General features: G+C 39.5%; 1 protein-coding gene across 3 annotated transcripts in view; it reads right to left on the minus strand.

Annotated features, from left to right (window-relative positions):
• Positions 1-25,074, minus strand: part of myo5aa (myosin VAa) — a 66,365-nt gene that overhangs the window by 39,618 nt on the left and 1,673 nt on the right. For 2 of the 3 annotated variants that reach the window (XM_063478319.1, XM_063478303.1), the window contains exons 1-5: positions 19,866-20,028; positions 9,521-9,631; positions 6,931-7,102; positions 6,365-6,509; positions 4,632-4,788 (exon numbers count right to left, since the gene is read on the minus strand). In XM_063478319.1, coding sequence (XP_063334389.1) covers positions 4,632-4,788; positions 6,365-6,509; positions 6,931-7,102; positions 9,521-9,631; positions 19,866-19,898 — 618 coding nt within the window. In that variant the 5' untranslated portion in view covers positions 19,899-20,028. Of the gene's footprint in view, positions 1-4,631; positions 4,789-6,364; positions 6,510-6,930; positions 7,103-9,520; positions 9,632-19,865; positions 20,029-25,074 lie in introns of those variants that run through there. The other variant, XM_063478311.1, reaches the window with a different exon arrangement.

Below are 25,074 nucleotides of genomic sequence, written 5' to 3' on the forward strand. Positions count from 1 at the left end.
ACCAAAAATCATCTCAAAGTGCGACTTTAGGGGAGGCTATGCAGATAACCACAACTGGTCCACATACTGTAAATGCAAAGAGTCTGTGCCTTTGGATAGTGGAAGAACCCCAATCATGTTAAGAGTGCTCAGATTTTGACTGGGTAGATATTAGGGCAGCAAGAAAACACAAGAAAAAAAATACAGCAGAGTGAACGGTCATTTTTACTGTGGTTAAAACAGGAAAAAACACATTTATCTTACAACCTGGAGAACCCAGTACCAGGTGCAAAGTATACCTGTTATAAAACTGCAACCTCCACCAGTTTTGATGGTTCCTAAGCACAGCATCATTATTAAAGAGGCCAGTAAGTACAGTAAGGGCTGAATGTTGATCCCTGATTAATTATGTATTGCAACATAATTGAGATCATCGGAAAGGAGGTACTATCTAGCAATTTCCACAAAAAGCTGACAACTTATGTATTATTATTATTATTATTATTATTATCATCATCATCTCCTATGTGTCTCTTGTTGACAGCTTCTTTCAGGTTTTCATTTTGGCCTCACAGTTCTGCAGAAGACTCCATTTAGATGACATTCTGGTGAAAATATGAACATTAAAAAATAGTGTTAGGCTTAAAAGGCTAACTGACACTTTTCTACACTTGTGCACATACAGTGGCTTGCAAAAGTATTCGGCCCCCTTGAACTTTCCCACATTTTGTCACATTACAGTCACAAACATGAATCAATTTTATTGGAATTCCACGTGAAAGACCAATACAAAGTGGTGTACACGTGAGAAGTGGAACGAAAATCATACATGATTCCAAACATTTTTTACAAATAAATAACTGAAAAGTGGGGTGTGCGTAATTATTCAGCCCCCCTGAGTCAATACTTTGTAGAACCACCTTTTGCTGCAATTACAGCTGCCAGTCTTTTAGGGTATGTCTCTACCAGCTTTGCACATCTACAGACTGAAATCCTTGCCCATTCTTCTTTGCAAAACAGCTCCAGCTCAGTCAGATTAGATGGACAGCGTTTGTGAACAGCAGTTTTCAGATCTTGCCTCAGATTCTCGATTGGATTTAGATCTGGACTTTGACTGGGCCATTCTAACACATGGATATGTTTTGTTTTAAACCATTCCATTATTGCCCTGGCTTTATGTTCAGGGTCGTTGTCCTGGTGGAAGGTGAACCTCCGCCCCAGTCTCAAGTCTTTTGCAGACTCCAAGAGGTTTTCTTCCAAGATTGCCCTGTATTTGGCTCCATCCATCTTCCCATCAACTCTGACCAGCTTCCCTGTCCCTGCTGAAGAGAAGCACCCCAGAGCATGATGCTGCCACCACCATATTTGACAGTGGGGATGGTGTGTTCAGAGTGATGTGCAGTGTTAGTTTTCCGCCACACATAGCGTTTTGCATTTTGGCCAAAAAGTTCCATTTTGGTCTCGTCTGACCAGAGCACCTTCTTCCACACGTTTGCTGTGTCCCCCACATGGCTTGTGGCAAACTGCAAACGGGACTTCTTATGGTTTTCTGTTAACAATGGCTTTCTTCTTGCCACTCTTCCATAAAGGCCAACTTTGTGCAGTGCACGACTAATAGTTGTCCTATGGACAGATTCCCCCACCTGAGCTGTAGATCTCTGCAGCTCGTCCAGAGTCACCATGGGCCTCTTGGCTGCATTTCTGATCAGCGCTCTCCTTGTTCGGCCTGTGAGTTTAGGTGGACGGCCTTGTCTTGGTAGGTTTACAGTTGTGCCATACTCCTTCCATTTCTGAATGATCGCTTGAACAGTGCTCGGTGGGATGTTCAAGGCTTGGGAAATCTTTTTGTAGCCTAAGCCTGCTTTAAATTTCTCAATAACTTTGTCCCTGACCTGTCTGGTGTCTAAATCCAATCGAGAATCTGTGGCAAGATCTGAAAACTGCTGTTCACAAACGCTGTCCATCTAATCTGACTGAGCTGGAGCTGTTTTGCAAAGAAGAATGGGCAAGGATTTCAGTCTCTAGATGTGCAAAGCTGGTAGAGACATACCCTAAAAGACTGGCAGCTGTAATTGCTGCAAAAGGTGGTTCTACAAAGTATTGACTCAGGGGACTGAATAATTACGCACACCCCACTTTTCAATTATTTATTTGTAAAAAATGTTTGGAATCATGTATGATTTTCGTTCCACTTCTCACGTGTACACCACTTTGTTTTGGTCTTTCACGTGGAATTCCAATAAAATTGATTCATGTTTGTGACTGTAATGTGACAAAATGTGGAAAAGTTCAAGGGGGCCGAATACTTTTACAAGCCACTGTATAACTCCAAAAAAACCAACTGCTGTCATGTCAAGTAAGTTAAGGTACAAAGTAATGTCTGAAGCTGGAAAACAACATTACCGTAACAGTGTCAGCGAACTGTTAAATTGGAACTGATCCGTTTGAATGTTACCGAGTTGATGATCTGATTTGCGTCTTCTGATTGGTGGTGTTGTGGACATGTAGCTTTTTTTGTGATGAATAGAAGTGACTTTGAGAGGTTTCTGCCAGGAAACCATGTTTTGGAGGAGGCTCAGTGTGGGATTTAGCACACACATTTTCTAGGTTTTCACAGAGGCGGCTTTTAGAGGCTCTTGCATCTGAACTCTTATTTTCTTTTGACTGATATTACTAACATTTCTTGGCTTAAAATATAAAGCTTATGCCAGCAGCTGATTAGCTCAGCTGGTTCAGAAACAGCAAATTCCTGAATGACATAATCCAGTTGTTTTACCCCATAACGCCACAATGAGTTGTACCAGGTGTTATTCAGTAGGCAGGTTTTGTTACCTTCTGATAGGAAACGGCTAACCTGGCTCTATCTGACTGCTGGCTTTGCAATTGTAAAGGTGATGTCAATTCTCTCTTCCTAAAGGCTAAACTACAACTTGCACATAAAGGCCAAAGTTTCTGTATTATGTTCATCTTACTCTAAAACCAAAACAGTACATCAAGCTCTCAATCAGCCATATTGATCAATGACCCTACAGACGTAAATAGACCATTGAAGCTGCCCAGAGACAAAACAAAGTTAAGAACCAGCTCAGTTAAATGTAGTTAAATTGTGGGTTCTTGTTGAATTAAGGTCAAACACACAGTCTTTCACTGCAGACAGAGGGACTTTTATCAGAGCAGGTATTCCAATCTCTGCCTGCATCAGCCAACACGTACAAACACCTCGTTCAAACACTCTCCCTCCATCATGAACGGAAACAAACACACACAGGTTCTGTGAAATTGAAAAAGGCTGATGCAACAATCTACTCTGCATCCAGGCTAAAGTGACATCACCGCAGCAAAAGAAGAAAGCTCTCTATTCATTCTGTCAGCCTGTTCCCGATTGGCTGAAGGAGGAGAGCTCAGTGGTCGAGGAGAGTGATGTTAGCAGAGGGATAGGAAAGAATGGATAAGGTGGGGGAAGGGGTGCGTTAAAGGAGTGGCATACGGGCACAAAAGAGCTCTGCAACCTTCCTGGACTTATGAGTCCATGGGAACAAATACACAAACAAGCACACTTAAGGATAAAACCTGTGTTATCACAGCACAGAGCAGCCTGAGGCCACAGTCTGGTGAAGAAACAGAACAAAATAGTCTGTAAAGACGAGTAAGAATGAAAGCAAGGAAGAGGAGAGGCCCTTTTCCACCACAATTTCCACAAGAGGATTTTTCTTTTTTGCGTGACCACAGTGAAAACCTCCCTGACAGGACTTCTGTCTAAGACTTTTTCAGGGGAGAAAGACGTACCTACTCTGGGAAGTAGCCCTGAAAAACTTTTGGGTGAGGCTTAAAGCTGAAGACAACTATTTAAATTACAAACAGATGAAAAGTAAAAATTGAAATTGGAAAATGATGGCAGCTTTAAACTTACTGTTTAAAGAGAGTGAAAGAGAATGGGACAACAAACAGCTGTGGGTGACCGAGGAAGAAAGTGAATGAACAGTACAAAAGAAGTAGTAAATAAGAGAAATAAAGCACTATTTTGTGCGTGCTTATATCGGCCATCGCACTGCCCTGAAGCTCTGATGCAGACTGAAAAGAAAAGACAGACGCAGACAGCCGAGATACAACCTGGCTGTTACGTGCATAAAAACAGCTGTCAGGACTAATTTGCCTAAGCTTCACAGGTCTTCACTGCAGTAGAAACACAGACAGACAACAACAGTCTGAAGGAAAATTGTTAATCCCTGAAAAAAAAGTTCTGGAGAGACAAAGATTCGAATAATCTAAACAGGAAAATTCTTGTTATGACGGGCAAGGAACCTAGCTTCCAACGATAAACTTTCTGTAATTCCGTAACTCTTAAACTTTGTAAGACTCTGTAGTGCAGAAGCACAACGTGTGTTTTGATCTGTAATTTTAAGTATACAGGTTAGACAAGGTCACGTTTAAGTTATTTAACAAAGTCTAAGTAGTTCTTCTTCCCCATCATCTCCAAGTGCTTGCTCCCAAAGGATCATCTGATCATGGTGTTTATTTTCATACTATTACAAAGTCCTCACCTTACAAGGTAAAATGCTGTCAAATGACTGGTGTTGTAAACCGCCACTAGATAAACAAAAGTGAATTTAATTAAATAGAAAACAGGTGAATGATCAGGATCGAGTCCTCACCTCCATGATGGGGTTGGAAGCCAAGACTTTCTCCTCCACGTTGGCCTCACTGGCTGAGCCGCTGACCGTAGCAAAGTATCTCATGGCGTATTTGGCTGACACCGTCTTTCCTGCACCAGACTCCCCGCTTACAATAATCGACTGGTTCCTCTCATCCCTGAAATTAAAAAACGAAACAAAACAGCCTTTGTAGGTCATGCATAACGATGCTGATAAAGTCCAGTTTGTAGATTACAATATAGGGTTGGGATCATATGGATTTTTTTTATGTCACTAAATGAAACGATAACACAGGTCTGCAACCAAATAACTGCATAGGATTTTTTGACTGTTTCAGATTTTTACTCACTGGAACCAGGAAATATTTTTAAAATTCCAGGTTTTCTTGCAAAACTCATATTTTTAGTTTAATTAAGCATACAATTTCCCTTTTTAAACTGAAATCGGGTATCTTATACTTGAGTCAAAAAACATATCCAATAATGATTTCTCACATTAATATTTCTAAGAGCGAGAATCAAGTGAAATGAAGCGAAAGCGTCTTCAGAGGAGAATCGAAGAGAAGGTTTCACAGTCAAAAAGAGTAAACGTAGTGTTAAATATAATCACAAAGGAATAGTTTTTTTTATTTCTTTGTTCAATTATAAGAAAAATTATGCATAGTTAATTGTAATAAAATATAGATTTTTTTTCATCGCTGCTGTAATTTTTTAATGTAAACTCCTCATGTTTTGCAAAAAAAACTACATGACGAAGGGAAATGGAGATCATTTTTGGATTCAGCACCCTAAAAATCATAAAATTTACCAAAAATATCCCATGCAGCTGATTTTTTTTTTTTTGAAGACCTGTGTAATTAAGAGAATGGAAACAGTTGGATGCAAATTGCTATAGCTTTCAGTCCAAATTAAATACAGCTTCATAATTAAAAGTGTGACACACACAATTTCAGGAGACAGATGCCAGATAGGAAGTGTCACATGCTATCATCATCAACACTTTTTCAGCCTGCTGACAGAACAAGCATCGCAGGTCTGTACACTTTAATGTATCTGCAGGTCACTTTCCTTGTTCTATGCATGAGACATAATCCTTACATACTGCTACTTCCTAAGGCATCACCTTTCTTCTGTAGTTCCAGTTGCAGATCCTACTCCATCTCCAGCCACCATTTATCCTTTTTGCAGGCTTTAAGGGAAGTTTATGTTCACTCTGGTTTGAGTTTACATACATTTAGTTTCACTTCAATCAGTCTCAAACATGTTGCATCAGTTAGGACTCTGAAGCTTTGTGCAAATTTCACTTGAATAAGAACTTGAATAGAATACTAACCAACAGACTTACCCTAGTTTACAATAAACATATGATTATTTAATGATTATAATATAAAGAGGATTGCGAACATGAGATAGTGGACATGTTTGTGGCTGCTGCCTCTGGCCCTCCTTCACTGCCCTGTGGTCTGACTAAACTTAGTGCAACATAATGTCAATATTCAATGTGTTGATGATATGAGCCCCCACCAGGAGATGCAAAGATCTACTAGTTGGCTCCTGCAGAGTCTTTGTGGGCTACGCATGTGATTAAAATAAGAGAGGGAGAGTCAGTGAGACCACCGTGTGGCTATTTCTGGCTCCACTTTGACCTACAAACTCTAATGAGAGAGGCAGGGCTGAGCAACAGGGAGACTTCAACCAAGCCTGCTCAGGTAACACACACATGCTCAGACAAACCTGGCCATCTGCTTATAAGCTTCCTCTGCTACAGCGAAGATATGTGGGTCCATGTCGCCCATGTTCTGACCGCTGTAGGCGTTGATGATATCTGTTCCATAGATGGGCAGCGTCTCGTACGGGTTGATGGCCACAAGCACGATTCCTACGACGCGAGGAGAAAAAAACCGGAAGAATGAGCTGAACAGCAGAAAGACCACATAAGGAGGAATTATGCTGTTATGATGCTAAATGATTAATATTGTTAATTATCTTTTTATCTCATGTGAACAGAATTTGTCTTACAATAATAGCAAACATGTCTTGAGTTTATCAGTGAGGATAATGGAATAAAGTAGCTAAAATGCTGTAGGCGGACAAAGCTTGTTTATTTAAATTAATAAATCTTCCATTATTACGGTGATTAAAATAAGCTTAGAAATAAAGTTTATATTACTTTCAGCATTAAAAAGGAACTCTGTGACAATTCAATATTTATCCCTTCAATGACACCATTACTTAAAGCTGTAATTTTAAACTTGCACACATACAGTCTGGCATCTTTGATAGACGAAGCACCTGCTTACCGCAGTAAGTGTAGATAAGCTTCGAGTCAATGAAGCGGACTTTGAGGTTGTGCAGCACTGCTGGCTCGTGGAGGTAGCTGAGCGCTGTGAGGTCATTCTCGCCCACCAAAATGTCAGGATTTCGCAGGTAAGGCAGGTTTTTTGTCTTAGGGTCCAGCTTGTGCTCAATGTTCTGAGGATGACCACAAGAACAGGACTTAATCAAGAAACAGCACATTATTCAAAATATGGCACAACAAGGTATTCGTTTTATTAAAAGATGGTGGATTGGTACAAAATCCTGGGTTAAAATATGAAAATGATACTTTAGATTTGTTAGAACTTGCAGAAAAACGTTCATCCATCTTCTACTCGTCACCAAGGTCCAGGTCACAGGGGCAGAGATGCCCAAACCTACTTCTCTCCAGCTACCATTTCCACCTGTTCTGGAGGGATACCGCAATGTTTCCAGCCCAGCAGAGCCGCATAATCCCTCCAGTGTGTCCTGGGTCTGCCCAGAGGTCTCCTCCCGGTTGGACATGACCCAAACAACTCACCCAGGAGGAATCCTAGTCAGATGCCTGAACCACTTCGGCTGGCTTCTTTTGATGTGGAGGTATGTCAGCTCTACCCTGTCTCACCAATGACTCGTCAAAAGCTTGTCATCCAAACTCTGAGTCCAGACAACCTCATTTGGACGTCTGGGTTCAGTTAAAAAACAGAAGATAGAAATATTCGACTGGGACTAAAAAAAAAAAAATGAAGGGACTCAAGCGATATAAGCTATATTACAGGATTTACAGCACTTAAATGTGCTGTTTCTAACAATAATAAGGAACTACCAGCCAAGTAGATTATGTGGCCCTATACAATACAATGTCACCATTAAACTCACTATGCCCACTGATCAAATGATGAGAAGAGAACAGGTTTTTTTAACCCACTGCTAAAAGGAGAAAAGATCTGCTTTGCTAACATCAAACTAAATTAAGTCCTGCAATAAAATCCACTCAGAGATTTTATCTTTAAACTGTTTCCATGCTGCTGTTTTCTGTCTGGGGCTTTCTGAAGAGATCAGATCATTTATATAACCACTAACAGAGGTCCACACTAACAGGGTATTTGAACACCATTTCATATCCACGTTCTCAGAAATGTCATGAGACAGGCTACTGATTTTCCACCGCTCAAAGCTGGAGAGTATAAATGTTGTTTTCATTTTCGCTCCCCTCTTTCTGTGTGAAAGCTTCTGCTTGTATCCTGTGCTCACTCCTTTTATATCTTTGTGAGATGGATGTACTGTATTTCAGATACTTGTTTGATAAGGAAATTTGGTTTGGTAAGAGGAAATCTTCAAGAAAACAATATCAAGATTGAGACAGATAAGCTAAATGTTTCACCGAATGATTGAGTTATTATGATCAGCAGAGGTCATCTAACGCACATGAGCATATTGCACCAAAGCTGTATAACTATTCAATTTAATCAAAATCAGAATTCTTATCATTTTGCATATTTCAATTGCTTTTTGAAAAAAAAAAAAGTTTAGTTTCGGTTTGAGTGGATTTGCTCATTTAATTGTTTTGGGTTTTTTTTGAAAATGCTTCGTTTTAGTGTCGACTTTAGTCTTGTTAATTAGTTAATGTGGAGGGTACATGGAGGGTAGGTGACTCAAAAAAAACCAACAACATCTGCCTCATCAGACAGAAGACTTCTTCAATACATTTATCTTATTTTTATATTTTTTCTAAGTCTGGTTTTGAATTATTTCATTTTACTGAAAGGAGTTTTTCTTTTTCTTTTTTTTTTTTTCTTTTTTTACTCAGCTATAGTAACCTTGGCTAACCTGGATTGTTACTACTTTTATGGCAGTGTAAAGCCCAGAGATAGGTAGTTTGTGACGCTTAGCTTGAACAAAAAGGAAAAAAACCTCATGAACCTCCATCTGACTTTTACTGACTCCCAAAATCTGTTGATTGTTCTTTGGCACTTTTCAACAAATTAAATTTTAAATGTTTGAAGTTTTGGCGATAATAAGCAGCTGAGAAGCTAAACAGAACAAAACCTGTATCCTATTCTTCATGCCCATCATAAAAACACCAAATGTTGGAGCATCTTTTGGATGAATGATGCTTCATCTCCACAGACTTGGAGAATCGATACTAAGATGTGTTGAAGCTGTTCTGATAGGAAGCAGAGGCTCAACACACTAAGACACTTTATGTTGGTGTTTCTTTCGATTTGTTAATAGTCTGTGTTTTTAAATATGACTGCATAAATCTTAAATCACTACGGGCAATATAGTAAATGGTTCAGCCACTATCAGGCATTCATTTAAATGAGTGCCTCATGGTAAGGAATAGCTTCATGCTGGTAGCTGTTTTTATTCTAAGCCAACAAATTAAATGTACTGAGATACATTAAAAATGCTCCACGGGGCATCTTTGCTTCTGCTACATCTCATTAGTGGTTATTGGTTTTATCATTAGCGCTCTCCACAAAACAATCCTGCAGAGAGACAGAAAAACCAAGAGAAAGAAGAGGGGGAAAAAAAACAAAGAGGAAGAGGCTGATTCTTCCCCCACCCTGCTCCTCTTCTAACCATCCTCACCTTTCCATCTTCCAGCATGAGCTGCAGGGAGACATCTCCACCTTTGTAGTCCTTGGTGAGCTCAGCAGACTTCCACACCTCCTCTGCATCAGGGATCCAAACCCGAGCACACTGAGACACAGAAAAACACACACAAAAAACACAAACAGATAAAGTTAGAAACCAGACATGTTATTTCACATCAGGTACACAATAAAGTGCTTTAATACTTGCATAAAAACTGTAGAGATGCTGCTGCGTTTATAGTATTAAACACAGGACTGTTTCTATGGACATCCAAATTTCTATCTTTTTCCCAGCCATGATTTTTAAATGAAATTATCCATCCATCCATCTATCACAGGGTCGCCAGGGGGGCTGGAGCCTATCCCAGCTATTGTAGGGCAAGAGGTGGGGGTACACCCTGGACAGGTCGCCTGTCTGTCACAGGGCTAACACAGAGAGATAGACAACTATTCACACTCACATTCATACCTATGGGCTATTTCTATGTGTAATTTAAAAAGAAACAAAAACAAAACAAAACACATGCTTAACTTTCTGCCCTTTTACAAAATAAGGTTTTTTCTCCTCCCTGGAAGTTATGCACATATAACCATCTTCAATGTTGCAGAATTCTTCCATAACTTTGAATTCACAATTCACAGAGTGACATATCTCCTCTTTTCTCACATCTCTGGATAAACTCACTCCACCTGATGCTCCATGCCAACACAAATCACTTAGGTTTCCTTCTGCTCAATTCAAATGGAGGAGGACAACAGGACAGTTTTACTAAAACGCCTCCTTTTTAATGTATCCATATATCCTTTTAATATCCATGACCTGAGATAAAACACTGGGTTCGGTGTTTCACAGTCATGAGAACTCAGCTCCTAATGGTCAGTTAAGTTATAGGAACAAACAACTGAACAAACACTGGCTTATACTGACTAAAGAAAGCAGCTGTGGATGTTGCATGGTGATAACTTCAAACCCACAAACACAGACACACAGGCATCACTAGAAAAGTGTTTCAGGCCTTACATACATGTGACTGGAGGCAATCAGCTGATCACAGAAATGTGGGAATACAGTGATGGGCACTGCCGGTCACATGGCTGAAGAGACTAGCTTATAAATGGTGATGCATGCCCACACTTATGCAAGGAAGCCCAACTGTACAGGAGTCAGCTGGAGAACCATGCAGTGACTGGGGCATTAATAGGACCACAGTGTGCTGGGACAAGGTGACCGCAGAGTGCCTGGCAGGAGACAAAAGCTAAACAGTGCATGTGTTTAGCTTTTTTCTTTTAGAGTATATTTAACATTACAAAAGGGGAAAAAATGAACAGGAATAACTTTTAGTACAGAAATATTAAAATGCCAATTTTTTCCAGAGCATCTAATGCACATGACGATAAAATTCCTTGTTGAACTTCCAGGAACGCTCTCAGGCCTAAAGGATTTTTTTTAACCTTCATTACGTAAACTGCTCATGACGATTTCACAGAAGCAAAAGACAAAGACCTCACTGTAGAGGAGCATAACGGGAGAATAAGTGCTTAATTTTGTCTGCTGCTTCACTACCAATCATCTGAATCATGACCTCATAGTCACACAAATCCTCATGAACCCTCCCTTCCCTGTGAATGCTGCCCCATGGCCCAGACACAGATAGGGATAGATGATGGATGGAAGCTCCATCAAGTCCTCAGGTTATCCACATTATTCCTATCTCTCTCTCTTTTGGTGCAGAAACAATAAACACTGTGACCTGTATAGTTAGGCTATGTATAGTGTGGCACTTAAGAAAAATGAGAATGGCACTTAGAAATGAGCGAGCATCTTTGTAAGTTAGAGGATGAAGAAAATTTGAAAAAAAAAAAAAAAGATATACATGGAACACAGTAAATAGGGAATATTTAAGGTGTGTAAAAATAGGATACAATCACATTAAAATGAATAAAGTGAGTTGTGTTCCCAAGAGGTTAAAAACTAAAACTCTTAAAAGTCAACTCTTCCATTGAAGCAGTGTTGTTACCCAAACTGCCAGGTTTTGGCAACCATACAAAAGGGAACCAGTGCAGGATCACAAAATTACTGGGATGAAGTTAGAACTTGTATAGGTGGCCTACGAGGTTAAACCACCAATGGCACCTACCAATGATTGGCAGATTCAGCCCAGAATCCCCCAGGTGGAAATTACTAGGGCTGTCCTGAATACCATCTTTTAAATGTCTGAGAGTTAATAATGATAATAAACAGGACATATTTAAAGCTTTGCCCAACTAAGGGGATAGGAGGGTCACATTTGATAACAGCAATGTTGTCTGACAATGTGCTACACTTGGAGAGAAAGGCAGAGGCAACACAATGTCACACAGGGAGTGCACAACTCTGTCTGGGTGCTGCTGCTTGCTGAATGGTAAAGAGGAAGTTGTGGGTCACTCTGAGCTAACGCACAAGTCCCATAGGTTTTTCACAAGAAGCCCATTTGAAAGAGAAAAAAACCCACTAAAGGGGCTAATTAGCCGCAATAAAGTGAACAGAAGCATGAGGATCAATTTTTAACATTTGTTACAGTCTGAGAAATTACAGTTCTCATGTGGGCCGATTCTCCAAACAGCACCAAGCCTGGATATGCAGCAGCAATGTATTAATAGAAAAGAAGTATATAAATGCTTTTGTGACAGTGGATCCAAAGTTGGATTTTTAAGGGCCTGCAAATGACCATTTAAAGTCTGCAAAATGCACAACAGCTGCTTCTACAGTAGCAAAAAAATCTTTACTTGAAGTGCCTTATAGTCCCCGTGTTGTGACATTTTAAAGTTGGATATCTTTTGCATTTCTGTACTGCAATTACTCACCAGCACCTACTTTATAGCAATACCAGCATGTCTTAGATAAGCCAGTACTAGCTGATAAATCTACAAATATGAGCTAATTTATGTATCACACTCTGAGTTTATCTAATACTGAGACAATAAGTGTTATGTTTGTTGTATTCAGTATGTTTGAAGACAATGAGAGATGGAGAAACTGCACATCTATGTGTCTGTGCCGAGTTACACATGAAACAGCAGCTAAAAGGGAGAAGCTCTCACACACCGCCCAAATGATCAAACCACAGGACTCAACCACATTACCGTCTGACACCGAAGCTCGCTATCATCTGCAGCATCAAACATCCTGCCTTATCCCTCATAAGAGACACTTTGTTATTTGAATTCCAGTGGATTTACAGTAATTTTATTCAAAATTAAATAAATAGATAACTCTCTACAAGAGAACAGAACAATTTTAGTAAAAGTGACATGCTTTTGGGATGGCTGCTGAGATCATTTTTAGAGAGGCTGCTGGTAAATTCTGCTGCGTCGCTTCAGATGAGCCACTTTTAATGTTCATTACTGGGGAAAAAAAAAAATCTGACATGATCAAATGCATGTTTTCTTAAATGAAAGCATGAAATAGAGCAACATTCATCGACATGCCAATGGCCCCTGTCAGGGCCGAGGCCACTACCAAGCTTTCTCCAGACATTTTGATCCAGTTTATTTACACAATCACACCAACAGTGGCCTCAAAGCCTTTATACAGTAAGGTAAAGACTACAGAAAGAAACCTCTGGCTCACGCAGAGGCAACCATCGCACGATCTGATATCCTCGTGTCGGTGTTGTTCCCACATCATCATAATAAATGTTGTTCCACGTTCAACATTGCAAGTGAACAATCACATTGTTGTGATGTCATACTTTTGTGACTTCGGAAAAAAACGCCTTAAAAAAAGAATCTACTTAACTTGAGAGAAACTGCCTCTGTCCGCCGAAACAGCAATTTGAATTCTTTGCATTTCAGGATACTGTTCTTTAATAAACGGTAAGCATTATACATATTGTCCTTGCAACATTGGAATGTCATAAATGAATGAATGGCGTGGCTTGCAAAAGTATGACGTCACAACAATGTGATTGGTCACTTGCAATGTTGAACCTGGAACAACATTTAATATGATGATGTGGGAACAACACCGACACGAGGGTATCAGTTCCTCCGGCAACCATCTGCCTAAGACAAGTAAAAACACCACTCTGCAAAGCAAGAACTTATCAAACAGCATGTTTGACTGTCATGTTAAATCATCATCATCACAATCATGTTAAAGATTGTGATCTTAACCTCCTAGGACCTGGCGTCCACATATGTGGACATCACATTATGGGATGTCTAGACCAAAATACTTTATTTTTCTCTACAAGGGCCTGATATCCACTTGCGAGGACATTATGCTGCCACTGTTCTATCAAAATTTAAAACGAATGTCCTCATATGTGGATCTCATTTTTCTCAGAAACAAAAATTAGGTAAAAAAAAAAAAAAAAAAAAATCTGGTAATTCTTTGTTTTTTACATTCATCAGGTCCCAATCAACCCAAATAGCAAAGAAAAATTCAAAATGCATGAAAGAGTTCGGGTCTTAGGAGGTTAATAATATTGGTCAGGTCATTGGCATAGCTGCTGGAAAACTGGCCTTACTCTACCAGCCCTTACAGCAGAAACTGTTCCTCCGTGCTCACCTCATGTAAACGCATAAAAAGCTTTCCACCATTTTCCTTCCAACTTCAGAGAGATTTTGCTTTGTGCCAGATAACGACCACCATCATTAAATTATGGTCGATATGTTCGGTTGTGGCTTTAAAGTTGCAGCTGTAACTTTCTTGTGAGGAAAGTTTGTTGGAATAAAAAGTGGGAATAAAAAGAGGGCATACTGCATAGGCTGGATCTCGGGAGGATAGTGTATCATGAACTAAGTCTTCTACCAGCCAAACAGAATATTTGAATAAGAAGGAAATGATAAAAGTTTTTCAGTATGGACAACTAGTTTAATTCTACAACATAAACAGGGGCTTGTTGGACCCATAACCTTTGTATTTTCTCTTATTGAAGTCTTTTTTCTTATCAAAAATATTAATCCAAGAAAGAAAGTACACAGAGTCCAGTACCCCTGGTACAGACAAGAATCAAAGTTTTTCAGTAATATCCACCCAACACTGTCCTTTGATAATTAGCTGTATTCAATGAGCAGGATTTGATATAGGCCCTGGGTATTACTTTTAGTTGGTGTGTTTTGTAATTTACGCATTTCTGTTTTTCTCTGTCACTTGCAAAACTATATCACACTGCATACTCTGGTAACAAATAACAGAGCAACAATACGTTGTCTCTATAGTGAGTTCCTCATCCAGTGAACAGACTCAAACTGCCTCGTCTCCTCTGCAGCCTTGGTGAGTTTGGTGTACCTGTACATAAACCAGTTGTTCACCTGATTAAATTTCTGGTTAAAGTGATCCTCCAGCGTAAAAGTGGATCTTCAGATGACCCAAACAAAGGCTACCGTTTCCAGCTGCAGTCCATGAGTGTGGAGTTGGAGCCTGTTCAACTGCAGTATGAAAAACTCTCTGCAGAGTCTATTTGGTTAGCAGCAACTGAAATTTCAAAGTAGGAGCGAAGGAATTTTCCACTGGCATGGCAATCACAGATAAATAAGACACAAAACACTCATAAGTGGTTGTTAATATATATATGATTTCTATACACATAAAGCTACTTAAAATGAATTAAGAGAGACAGATTGGATGGAATTATAAGCTCTATATATGCAGGTGAATATAGCCTTTTACCATCTTCCTCCTCATTCCAACATGTCATCACTCCCTGCGTTAGACCATCCCAGCAGCCAGCCTCATGGCAACAAAGAGGCAGAAAGAACGAGAAGGAGGAGGAGAAGAGGAGGAGGATGGAGACTAAAAATAGCAACAGCAAGTTCTGAGCATCATCACACCTCACAGAGGCAAAGCTGCACACTTTCTGATCCTGGTAATTGTCACAAAAAGCACACACACAGAGCACTTGTTTCACACACCACTAGGTGTGAGGCACGATTATCCTGAATTAGTTAACACTGAAATATGCTCCCAATTTGCACATTAGCAGACATACATGGAGGGGGAAAGGAAAGACAGCACTATAGTACAGCTGCAGAGGTAATGAATCATATTTATAGTCCAACAAATTCCCCTGGGTTCGGAAATAGAGGAGAGATGTAGGTTGAAACCACGCAGTCTCTCTCACACACTCACATTTACACACAGAAACTGACAGACATCTACATGTTTCAAGGACATCATCGTGCACAGTGAAAAAGAAGCTGGAAAAGAATAGCATCTAAATGCTGGAGAGAAAAATGTGATGAGTCAGGGTGCAGCGACTGTCTACTTGAAAGACAGACAGAGAGACACGGGTGGATGGTGGAAGGGATGGATGGAGGCTGGTTATTCAAGGCTGGTGTCTTCTGGGGTGGCAGACAATGAGGGGAGGCATGACAATAAAGGAGCAAAGACGTCAGAGCATGTGTGACATCAGCAATCATGTGACTACAGTGTCTCTACTTTTTCCCCACATGCTGAATGCAAAACACGTCCATGTAGCACATACTTGGTTGCAGCAAAGCAAGGATGAAATGTTTTCTGTGTGGCGATTTAAAATGTGTTCACTCCTAAAGAGAAAACAACATCTCTTATCAATATCACAGTATAACCGGCATATAAATAATGCAGCATTAACTTCCATTTGTCCCTCATTGTTGTTCTAATTTGAAACTAATGGTGGCGTATCCAGTTTATTTTCTTACAGTTCAGGAAGAGACAGAGTCACTTGTACAACTCCTGACTTGTTTATTAAAACAGTTTAAAGGGAACATGTTATGCTCAATTCCAGATCCATTGAGCATAATACGTCCATGCACTGATCTGACGGTCATTCTTTGACTGTCAGTGAATCAAATCAAATAAGCAGTGAATTTGGAGGCAGCGAAATGACCTTCCACTGGCAGTTTATGCCCCTGACCCTTGGCATGCAGGAAGATTTTCCATGTATACAAATGTAAGTATGAAATATGAAGGGAACACTTTTTTTTAGACATAACACCTTTTTCTAAAATGAACCTTCCCCATTTTAAGCGCTCTCTGAAAATAAAGCTAGTACAAGTGGAGCTATGGAGGGTCTACTATGAGCTCCTCCTAAATGACTGAGGCCTTATATCTAAGAGTGAGCAAAGCCCACCCAGGGTGGAGCGCCCACTCCAAGTTAGGAATGAGTTGCTACCCCAAGAGGAAGAGGATACTTCTCTGGAAGTATCTCAGGGTCAACTTTATTTTAATTACTTTTGTTTTTAAATAGATTTGTAATATAGCTTTAGTTGAATACCACATGGACTACTAGAGCAGCTTTGCATGATTTCATGGATGAAACTAACACCTATTTATCTCATACTGTGTTTTGGTGCAGCTTCTTATATCGTCTGCCGTCTAAAAGATGTTGCTTTAGCACCCCTCCCTGCTCCAAACATTGATGATTGGCTCATAAACCAACAATTTAGCTGACACTATATATACTTTATATATACATGGGGAGGCATAACAGATGGTTCAGCTGTTTCATATTGGCCCCTTTCACAAGACAATGATTTCAAAAGAAGAAATCCTGTATTTTAGTTCTTTTTAAGGGCCAAATAGCACAATTTGCCATTGTGCAACTTGACTGAGTCTACTAATCTTCTATCTTTACAACACCATATATTAAGTTTGTATAATAGTGTTTGTGCAACGCATTTTTAGTCTCCAAGTTTATGCTAAGGTAAAATAGATGACATCAATAAGACATCATCAAGGTTTACCTTCTCAAACTTGATAAATGCTCCCCTGAGCAGAAGAAGATATTATAAGCACAGGCAGAGAAAGACACCTGACGATGAGAAGCATCAATGAAGATGCCTCAAAGGGAGTAAACATGCAATATATATTGATCATATTGGAGGATGGCATTAAATTAATAACAAGAGAGCACCAGTAGTGAAGCGGTGCCTTGCTGACTTGTCAGGTATGTAATAGCACCACTTCTCTTTAATCCAAAATTCACAGATTACCTGAAGCAGTAAAGTGAACATTATAGTTGTCAAAAATGATTTCTTCCTGTACTTCAGGTTTTCAGTACACAGTAGGGGTCAGCAGGTCAATTAACAGAAGGGAAAGGTCTTGAAGGTGTAAGTCGGGCTGATACTAATCCTGGTTTAATTGAGACAAAGGATCAGGAACTGATTAGGCTACCTCTGGCTTAACACCAGCTAATCGTATTTCACTCAATTACACCGCAACTTCTTTACACTCCAACATGACTGATGCCACTACTCCAAACATGACGGCCAAAGTTTGTGCTCTTAGCATCTAAAAAAAAATCAACAAATGAAAGAAGTAAGAAACTACTGAGATGAAGATTAAACCTCTTCCACCAAACACTGTGGAACTATTGTGGTACCTTTTGAATATGACAGAACTGATGTTATCACAGAAGTCCTGCAGACGTCCTGAAAGTTATTTCACATTTAACTCTTCCGTATTCGACTGCAACGCCTCTTGGTATTAAATAATTTCGGCTAATGCAGAAACTAGAGGTGCACTGAAGTTTTGAATGTCACAGAGATCAGGAAACAGGGAGTGTGTGCAGTGCACCGTTTTGGGGTTGCAAGGCTGTGGCGATGGGGCGGGGCATCCATCAAAAGTGTTTAGAAATCTGCTCAGAGTCAACAACAGATTAAAGAGACGCTAATACGGAGCTCTGAGCTTTCGCTCTAGAAGTGGGCGCCTTTTGGCCTACTGCAAGTCTCTTTTCCCCACTTATAACTCACCTTCTCATAAAGTGAGAGCCTGCATGGCTGGGTTTGTCCTCACCAGTAAAGTAATACATTTACTGCATACTGCAGTTGCAGGCAGAAATATTAAGGAGCCATAGACTTGCTAAGGTAACACAAGCCTACTTCTTTATCTATCTATGGATCAATCATGCTTATCATGAGAGGTTCACTCCTAACTGCCTATTTGGAGCCAGGAAAAATCCCTTCAAGATTTATACTTTTTTCCATGCAAATGTAACTGAAAATCTATTGCTTTTTGTGATATTTACAATTTTCCAAATGACTGTATTTCTCTGGGTATTTGGTTTTTGGGTGTAATCTACCTGCTACAAAAAGAGCAAAAAACTTAAAAACTATAATTCAGATTCTCATAATTTTCATTTCAGAAGGATTATGGCTGAACAACCTGAAACATCAAACATGCAGCTAAACTGTCTTCAAATAAAATATCTATTCCTCGGTCTAGTGACTGAGACAATCTTGTTCTTTTGACCGAACAGAGGAGCAAAAGAAATTTAGACAAGTACACTGCACCTCATAAAAGTAAGTCAAGCGGAAATGGATGAAAACCTTAATATATTTTGTAGCACAGACTGGCAAAGGCGACCTTCCAGACAGCCGCAGCGGTATGCGAAAAAGTGTTTTGCTCACATATTCTCAGTAAAGCGGTCAATGGAGACTGCAGAAACCTCATCACATGATACCACTCATGTGAGAATCTGCTGTTTTTCTGCTCAGCTGGGCAGACACAGCATGACGCCAAGATTTAGAGAGATTTCAGCGCTGTTGGAGAGCTTGGTAGGAAGGAACCTTGATTGTCTGCACTCCCAACTAGACCATTGGCACAACTAGCGTGACAATCGCCTACTGACTGCCCAAGATCTCTTACTAAGAGGCTCTGACGCTGATCAGCATCTAATCACATTAGTTTGGCCAGTGCTGACTCTTGGCATAGTGTAGGAGTAGTGTTGTTTGCTTCTTTGCACTATAAAAGAGCAGAGAATGGGACCCACAATTGTCCTATCTTATATTTACGACACCACAACACACCAACAAAGTAAGTGGAAGACAGTTCCAGCTTGCCAGTTCTTTAGTTATTTAAAACAGTCAATAAAAGCAAATAAATCTATGTGATACCAATTACAGTGCTAGATAAATTATCCAGAAGAACATATTGCTGCTCCATCCAACCAACAAAGTTGTACTGAAGCCTGCAAAGCCAGATGTGCATCCAAAACAGGCAGGAAAAACTACAAGCTACTTCCACTGATTCAATTTCGTCAAACCGTAACAAAGATGTTGCTGTTACTCAGATAACAAAACTCAGCACAGGCTAAAATCTGATTTGTTGCTAAGTGGAAGTTATTACTGTCCTTCTGATTTCAGTGACATAACCATTTCGAAGGGTGTGTCAGGATTGGGGCTCCACAGCCACCATTACAGAGGCAATGTACTAAAACCAAATTCAAAACCACAGCACAGAAAGGTTCTTTATATGACATAAAGAGAAACAGCAGTTTATCATTAAAAGCATCCATCTCCTTAAAAAATAATGACAACTATTTAATCAAGTGGGGAGGAATTTCTTTAAAGCTTAAAAAGGACCAAAAACTTACTTTCAGAAACATATACTCCAACTCCCGGTTCATTTTGACTGTTGAGCGAGCTTCTAGCTCATGCTGTGACTCTGATGGTTTTGTGGATGCCTCCAGCCACACGCGCCACAAGACCAGACACTAACTGATCGAGCAGTGAGCTCCAAAGCTCGCTGGCAGATGAAATCTTCCCATTGTGTCTGCAGACACAAGCGGCGTTCAACGACGTTCTCCAAACTTCCTTGCCCCGTGGCAGATGACTGGCCTTCCCAGCTGTCTGTCAACAAAAATCTCAGCTTCCTTCATTGATCACATGAGCTATGAGGCAGACGGCGAGTAAACAGGACCGTCTCACAAGCCGCTCTGAAAAACAACTGCAGACCAGGAGCTGCAAAGATGAAAACTGGACCTGGATGATACATGAAGGGAGCTAGCCTATTAAAGGAACGTAATATCTTCCCGTAAAGCAACACTGAAATTCTGTAATTATTTATTTCTTTTACCATTGAATTCTGGTCATTTTTTATGCTTTCTGGTCAAAATCAGATGCTACATCAACACAGTCACATTAAAAGGACTCGCTATTTTACTCACGTACATTCAGCCATAGAATACTTCCATGTATCTTGTTTTGGATTGCAATGACCTCATGCATGAACGAGTACAACATGATTGCGCAATTACTTTAACCAGGTCATGGCAGTAACTGAATGCACATGCTCTCAATTACAGATAAAGGGGAAAAATAAACCCATGACGTTGAATAATATAAAACCTGCCACCTGATGAGTTGGAAAAACACCTACAGCCCCAAAGATTTGACTATTCGTGAAGTTTTTTGGAGTTTTTTAAATCAAACTGGGTTTTGTAACACGAGCATGCTAACGTATCATTAAAAATGTCACATTTAATAGGGGTGGCAATTACACTAACTCACGACAGACTGCGATACAATACTACCACTATAGTATCACAATGGTATTGCAGTACTGTGAATAACTGAAACAGAAAGTCATCTGCATCAATGTTAAAACTGGAGTCCAACATATCACTTTAGGTTCTCAGTAAACTGTGGGCCACCTGTTTGCAGCTAAAGTGTGCATAATGACAAACAAACTAAACAAGCACTGCAAGCTAACATGGTGGCTAATACACAACTGCACAAAAAAGCAGCTAAAACTAAAGGTTGTGGCGCTGTCTTGTTTTTTTTTTTTGTTTTGTTTTTATTTGCAGGCAATTCTATGCAAGAAATTAGTGTTTTAAACAGGTGAACTTTTTTTAATATCCTGTACAATCACTGACTTGCCATGTTCAGACCAGTGAAACAGGCTAGAGCAAAATGAAGGTACCGATATTCTGTCGAACTACTAACATTTGCAGGGTGTTTGCTAGTTATAATTCTCTATAGATTGACAAAAACGTAATAAACATATGTAAGAAATAAAGGCTTTGATACCAAGTTCCTTGTCAGTTCAGGCTAATGCCATAGGGGTTAGGGATATCAGCATATCAAGCTACAATATGCAAACTGATGGTTTTCTTTCCACTAAATGAATTAATTCTTAGACTTGAAGTCATAAAATAATATTTAAAAAAAAGGTTTGTCCACATTTTAGGTCTCTTAGGTAGTCTGCATCTTGATACCAGAATAAATCAGACAAAATGACCATTCAGTTATGGCAGAAGTGCACCAATGCACGGCTGTCAATTGGTTGAAAAGGTCAGACATGCTGGCAACCCCCTCAACCAGTAATGTAACAGCAGGTGTTTTCCCTTCCATCATCTCCTCCTGACTACTCTCACTGTGTGACTTCACTAACTAGCATGTGGCCATATGTGCAGCTTGCTCAACAGGTTATCTCGTATCATACAGCTCTCATTTTCCCTGAAACAACCTGCAGCTCTTTGAGCTTAGGACCCATGTCAGTTGAGACAGTGAGAATTTTTAGCGGTGAGACAACGAGAAGCTGGACAATCACAAAAACAATACAGAGAATAAAAATATGACATTTTTTAAGTATCTTTCCACTGCAGCAATGCTGGGTAGGTCTGACGTGCCCTATAATAAATATTATAATAAAAATAAGAAGAATATTTATGTTAAACATCCTTTTTAAAGCCAGTGTTCCAAAAACCCTTACAAAACCATTCAGTGTAAACAATATTTCAGACTCGAAGGATAAATTACAATTAAAATATCAATGTAAAATTTAGAAACCGGCCACTACAAGTCTTGAGTTCAACAACAACAATAAAATTAAGTGTGACTCAACAGTTAAGATTAAAAATATATAATAAGTAATTTAAAAATGTAAAAATTAGGAAATTTATTTATTTTTTGATAATTAATGACATAAATCCTTAACAGTGATTTAAATGTAACAATTCTGCAACTATTTTGACAAATGAAAAAAAAATTGTACTAATTGCTGGAACTGAGACATTGTTGTTCGTTCTTGTGGTTTACATTGTTGATCATTTTGCTTTTAGCATAGGTTTAACCAATCAGCGTCAAGCCCTACACAGCAGCTTTTCAGGGCCGATCAGATATACCTACTGCGAAACAAGTGCTGTGTTCTGATATGTCCCTGAAAGAACGGGCAGTTCCTGCAGTTTGACACACTACCTTAAAGCTCGCTGCAAGTTCCTACAGTAGAAAACTTTTACATTTTAACTGACATTTGAATTATGAACCCGCAGCCCTTTGCTGTATGTCTTCCCCCACTTTCATATTGTCATTGCTTCACTATCAAAAAAGGCTAACATGCCAAAAAAATAATCTTAGAAAAGAACAAAAGCATAAATAAATACTGTGCTGTAATTAATATACAATATGCAGACTAATTTGAGCGTTGTGAAAACCTCATGTGGGAATAATTTTCTAATCAGCTACAGAGAGATCTTTTTGTAACCGCCTCATATTTTATAAGCGCCTGTGTGTGATACTACCATAATCAACCAAGAAATAATAGCAGTAATGACCTAACCTACTATTAGCATGCCTATCTTTTCCTCCGTTTTCGCAACTTAACCTTTACTATCTTTTACTATTAAAGGAAAAACTGGATCTTATGCTGGATCATTCAACGAGCCCATATAAACACAACTTAGAAAGACTTTGTGTTGTATTACACTGACCTTTTTACATGACTTTCTTTTGTATTTTATTTAGATTGTTCCTTACTGAGTGCTTTTTTTCATTTTGCTTATTGAGCTTCTTATTGCATTATATGCAACAATGTAAGGTAAGAAAAGTCTAACCATATTTAGCTCTCCGACACGGCGAATCATGAAGCTGTTTCAGTGTGGCTGTAACACGTTCATTTTCTTTTCATTTGGTTTTCGATTCTGATCTTCACTGGTTTGTTGGTTTGTTTTGTTTAAATATGAAAACTACCCAGTATCTCAGCTCAAAGTGCATGACACCCTTCTTGCTCTCAGCAGAGACCTTCAATCTTCAGTTCACTTCACTGTTGCAAACTTAGCAACTTTGTCACAAGATTTAGCAGCTTTTATAACTCCCTTTTCAAAGAAGCCATTAAGGAAAAGAAAAAAATCTATGGCGCTCTTGCTTTAGCTGGGAAAGAGACACACCTCCTCCTGTAAAGTCCAGTGGCTGTATGGGTACACTGCTTGTAACTTTCTGAGTAATCGTAGCAGAGCTGATATTTTTAACTTTCTTTATGATATTCTCAGACGCCCCCTTCTTGCTCAACTGCTCACTCTTGGTCACCTCAGCTCAAAAAAAAAATAAATAAAAAAATGCTATGCGGGGTAGCCCTAGTTCTTAGTTTAGTTTTACAAATCAATGTTGAGTCTAGCTATTTTAAAAACACAGCACATGTGCCTGTTATAGTGCAGCAAACACTCAGCTGTATTACACTCAAGTGTATTTTTGAAGCTTCAGTTGTGCGGTAAAAGGCCTTTTCAGCTCTGAGTCATCTTTTTAAGGTGCAGCTTGCTTTCCTCTCCACGAGAGCGCCCTCTCTTTCTTCTGTCTCTGTTTGCTTCTCTTTCCCTCTTACTAGTTTTGATCTTGATCTGTTTTATATTGTTGATCCGAGTTACAAAAAAACCCAAACAAAACAAAACACAGACTAGAGTCTTAAAGCAAAGAACTTCACCCCTGAGTCACTTCTCTTTAAACAGGCAGTCAGGTCACGCAGGAGACAAACACAGATTGCTGCTGTGTGTGTGGATGTTTGTGATAACATATGCACAGTAAGCTCCTATAAGGCTGACTCGTGTGCACAGAGGGCAGACTGTTTCCCACCCCTGTGCTGGAAAAGTAAATCACATAGAGAGTCCTCCTAAAATACACTGTGTCATTCAAAGCAGAAACGAACTCTTGTCAGCAGCCATGCTAGCACATACGACCAAACACTCACCTGCATTTAAAGCCATTTCACCGCTTTAACAGATTTTTATGGAAACAGGCAGCTCAGTTGATGCATGGCTATAAGCCATATCCTGCTGGCAGAGGAAGCAAACTCAGCAGCATCTATTGGTAGCTGGTTGTAATCGAACACCTAAGTGCTATTTAAGCAGAATCCATGCATCTTAATGTGTATTTTTTTCTATCCCAGCAGAACCCTTAATTAATAATCTGCCAGTCAATTTCTCTGTTAATCACTTTATTGTTTAAAAAACAAAATTAGAGAAGGAAAGGTGACATCTTTAATCCCTGTCCAGATATAAAGTGATTCGCTTTTTGCATATGACTTTTTCGCCCACTGGTTGTCATTGGGAACATTCCAGGCTTTATAGGTAGCCCTCTAAAGCCGCAGACACACTCTAGAGATTGTTCAGAAACTCCCTAGCAACCTGAAATCCTCATGACCTCTAGGAAATTGCTAAATGACAGAAATTCAAAGTGGTTTCCTGAGTTTCTCACTTAAAAGATGGAAAAAATTTAGAGTTTAAAGTTTAGATCCATCCCTTCTGAATCAATGATGGTTATTTCAAGCTGCTAAAATTCATTTACATTCCTGGTTTCTGGTTACCATTTCGCCGCTCATCTTTTCCTGTGTGGACATCCTTTAACAATCTTTCCCTTTTGCAAAAGCCTGATCATGTTAATTCACAATCTCAAGAAAAAAACAGTAAATTGTGACAATTCTGAAGGATGTCTGCAAAGACCTATTTTGCTTTTCCTTATTTTCTTCTACGTATTGATACTTTTGAATGGTGGTGCTCTTCCTAAAAAGTTGTTCCTATGAGCCCAAAGCTC

Source organism: Pelmatolapia mariae, linkage group LG1 (assembly GCF_036321145.2).
Source record: "Pelmatolapia mariae isolate MD_Pm_ZW linkage group LG1, Pm_UMD_F_2, whole genome shotgun sequence".
NCBI classification, from domain to species: Eukaryota; Metazoa; Chordata; class Actinopteri; order Cichliformes; family Cichlidae; genus Pelmatolapia; species Pelmatolapia mariae.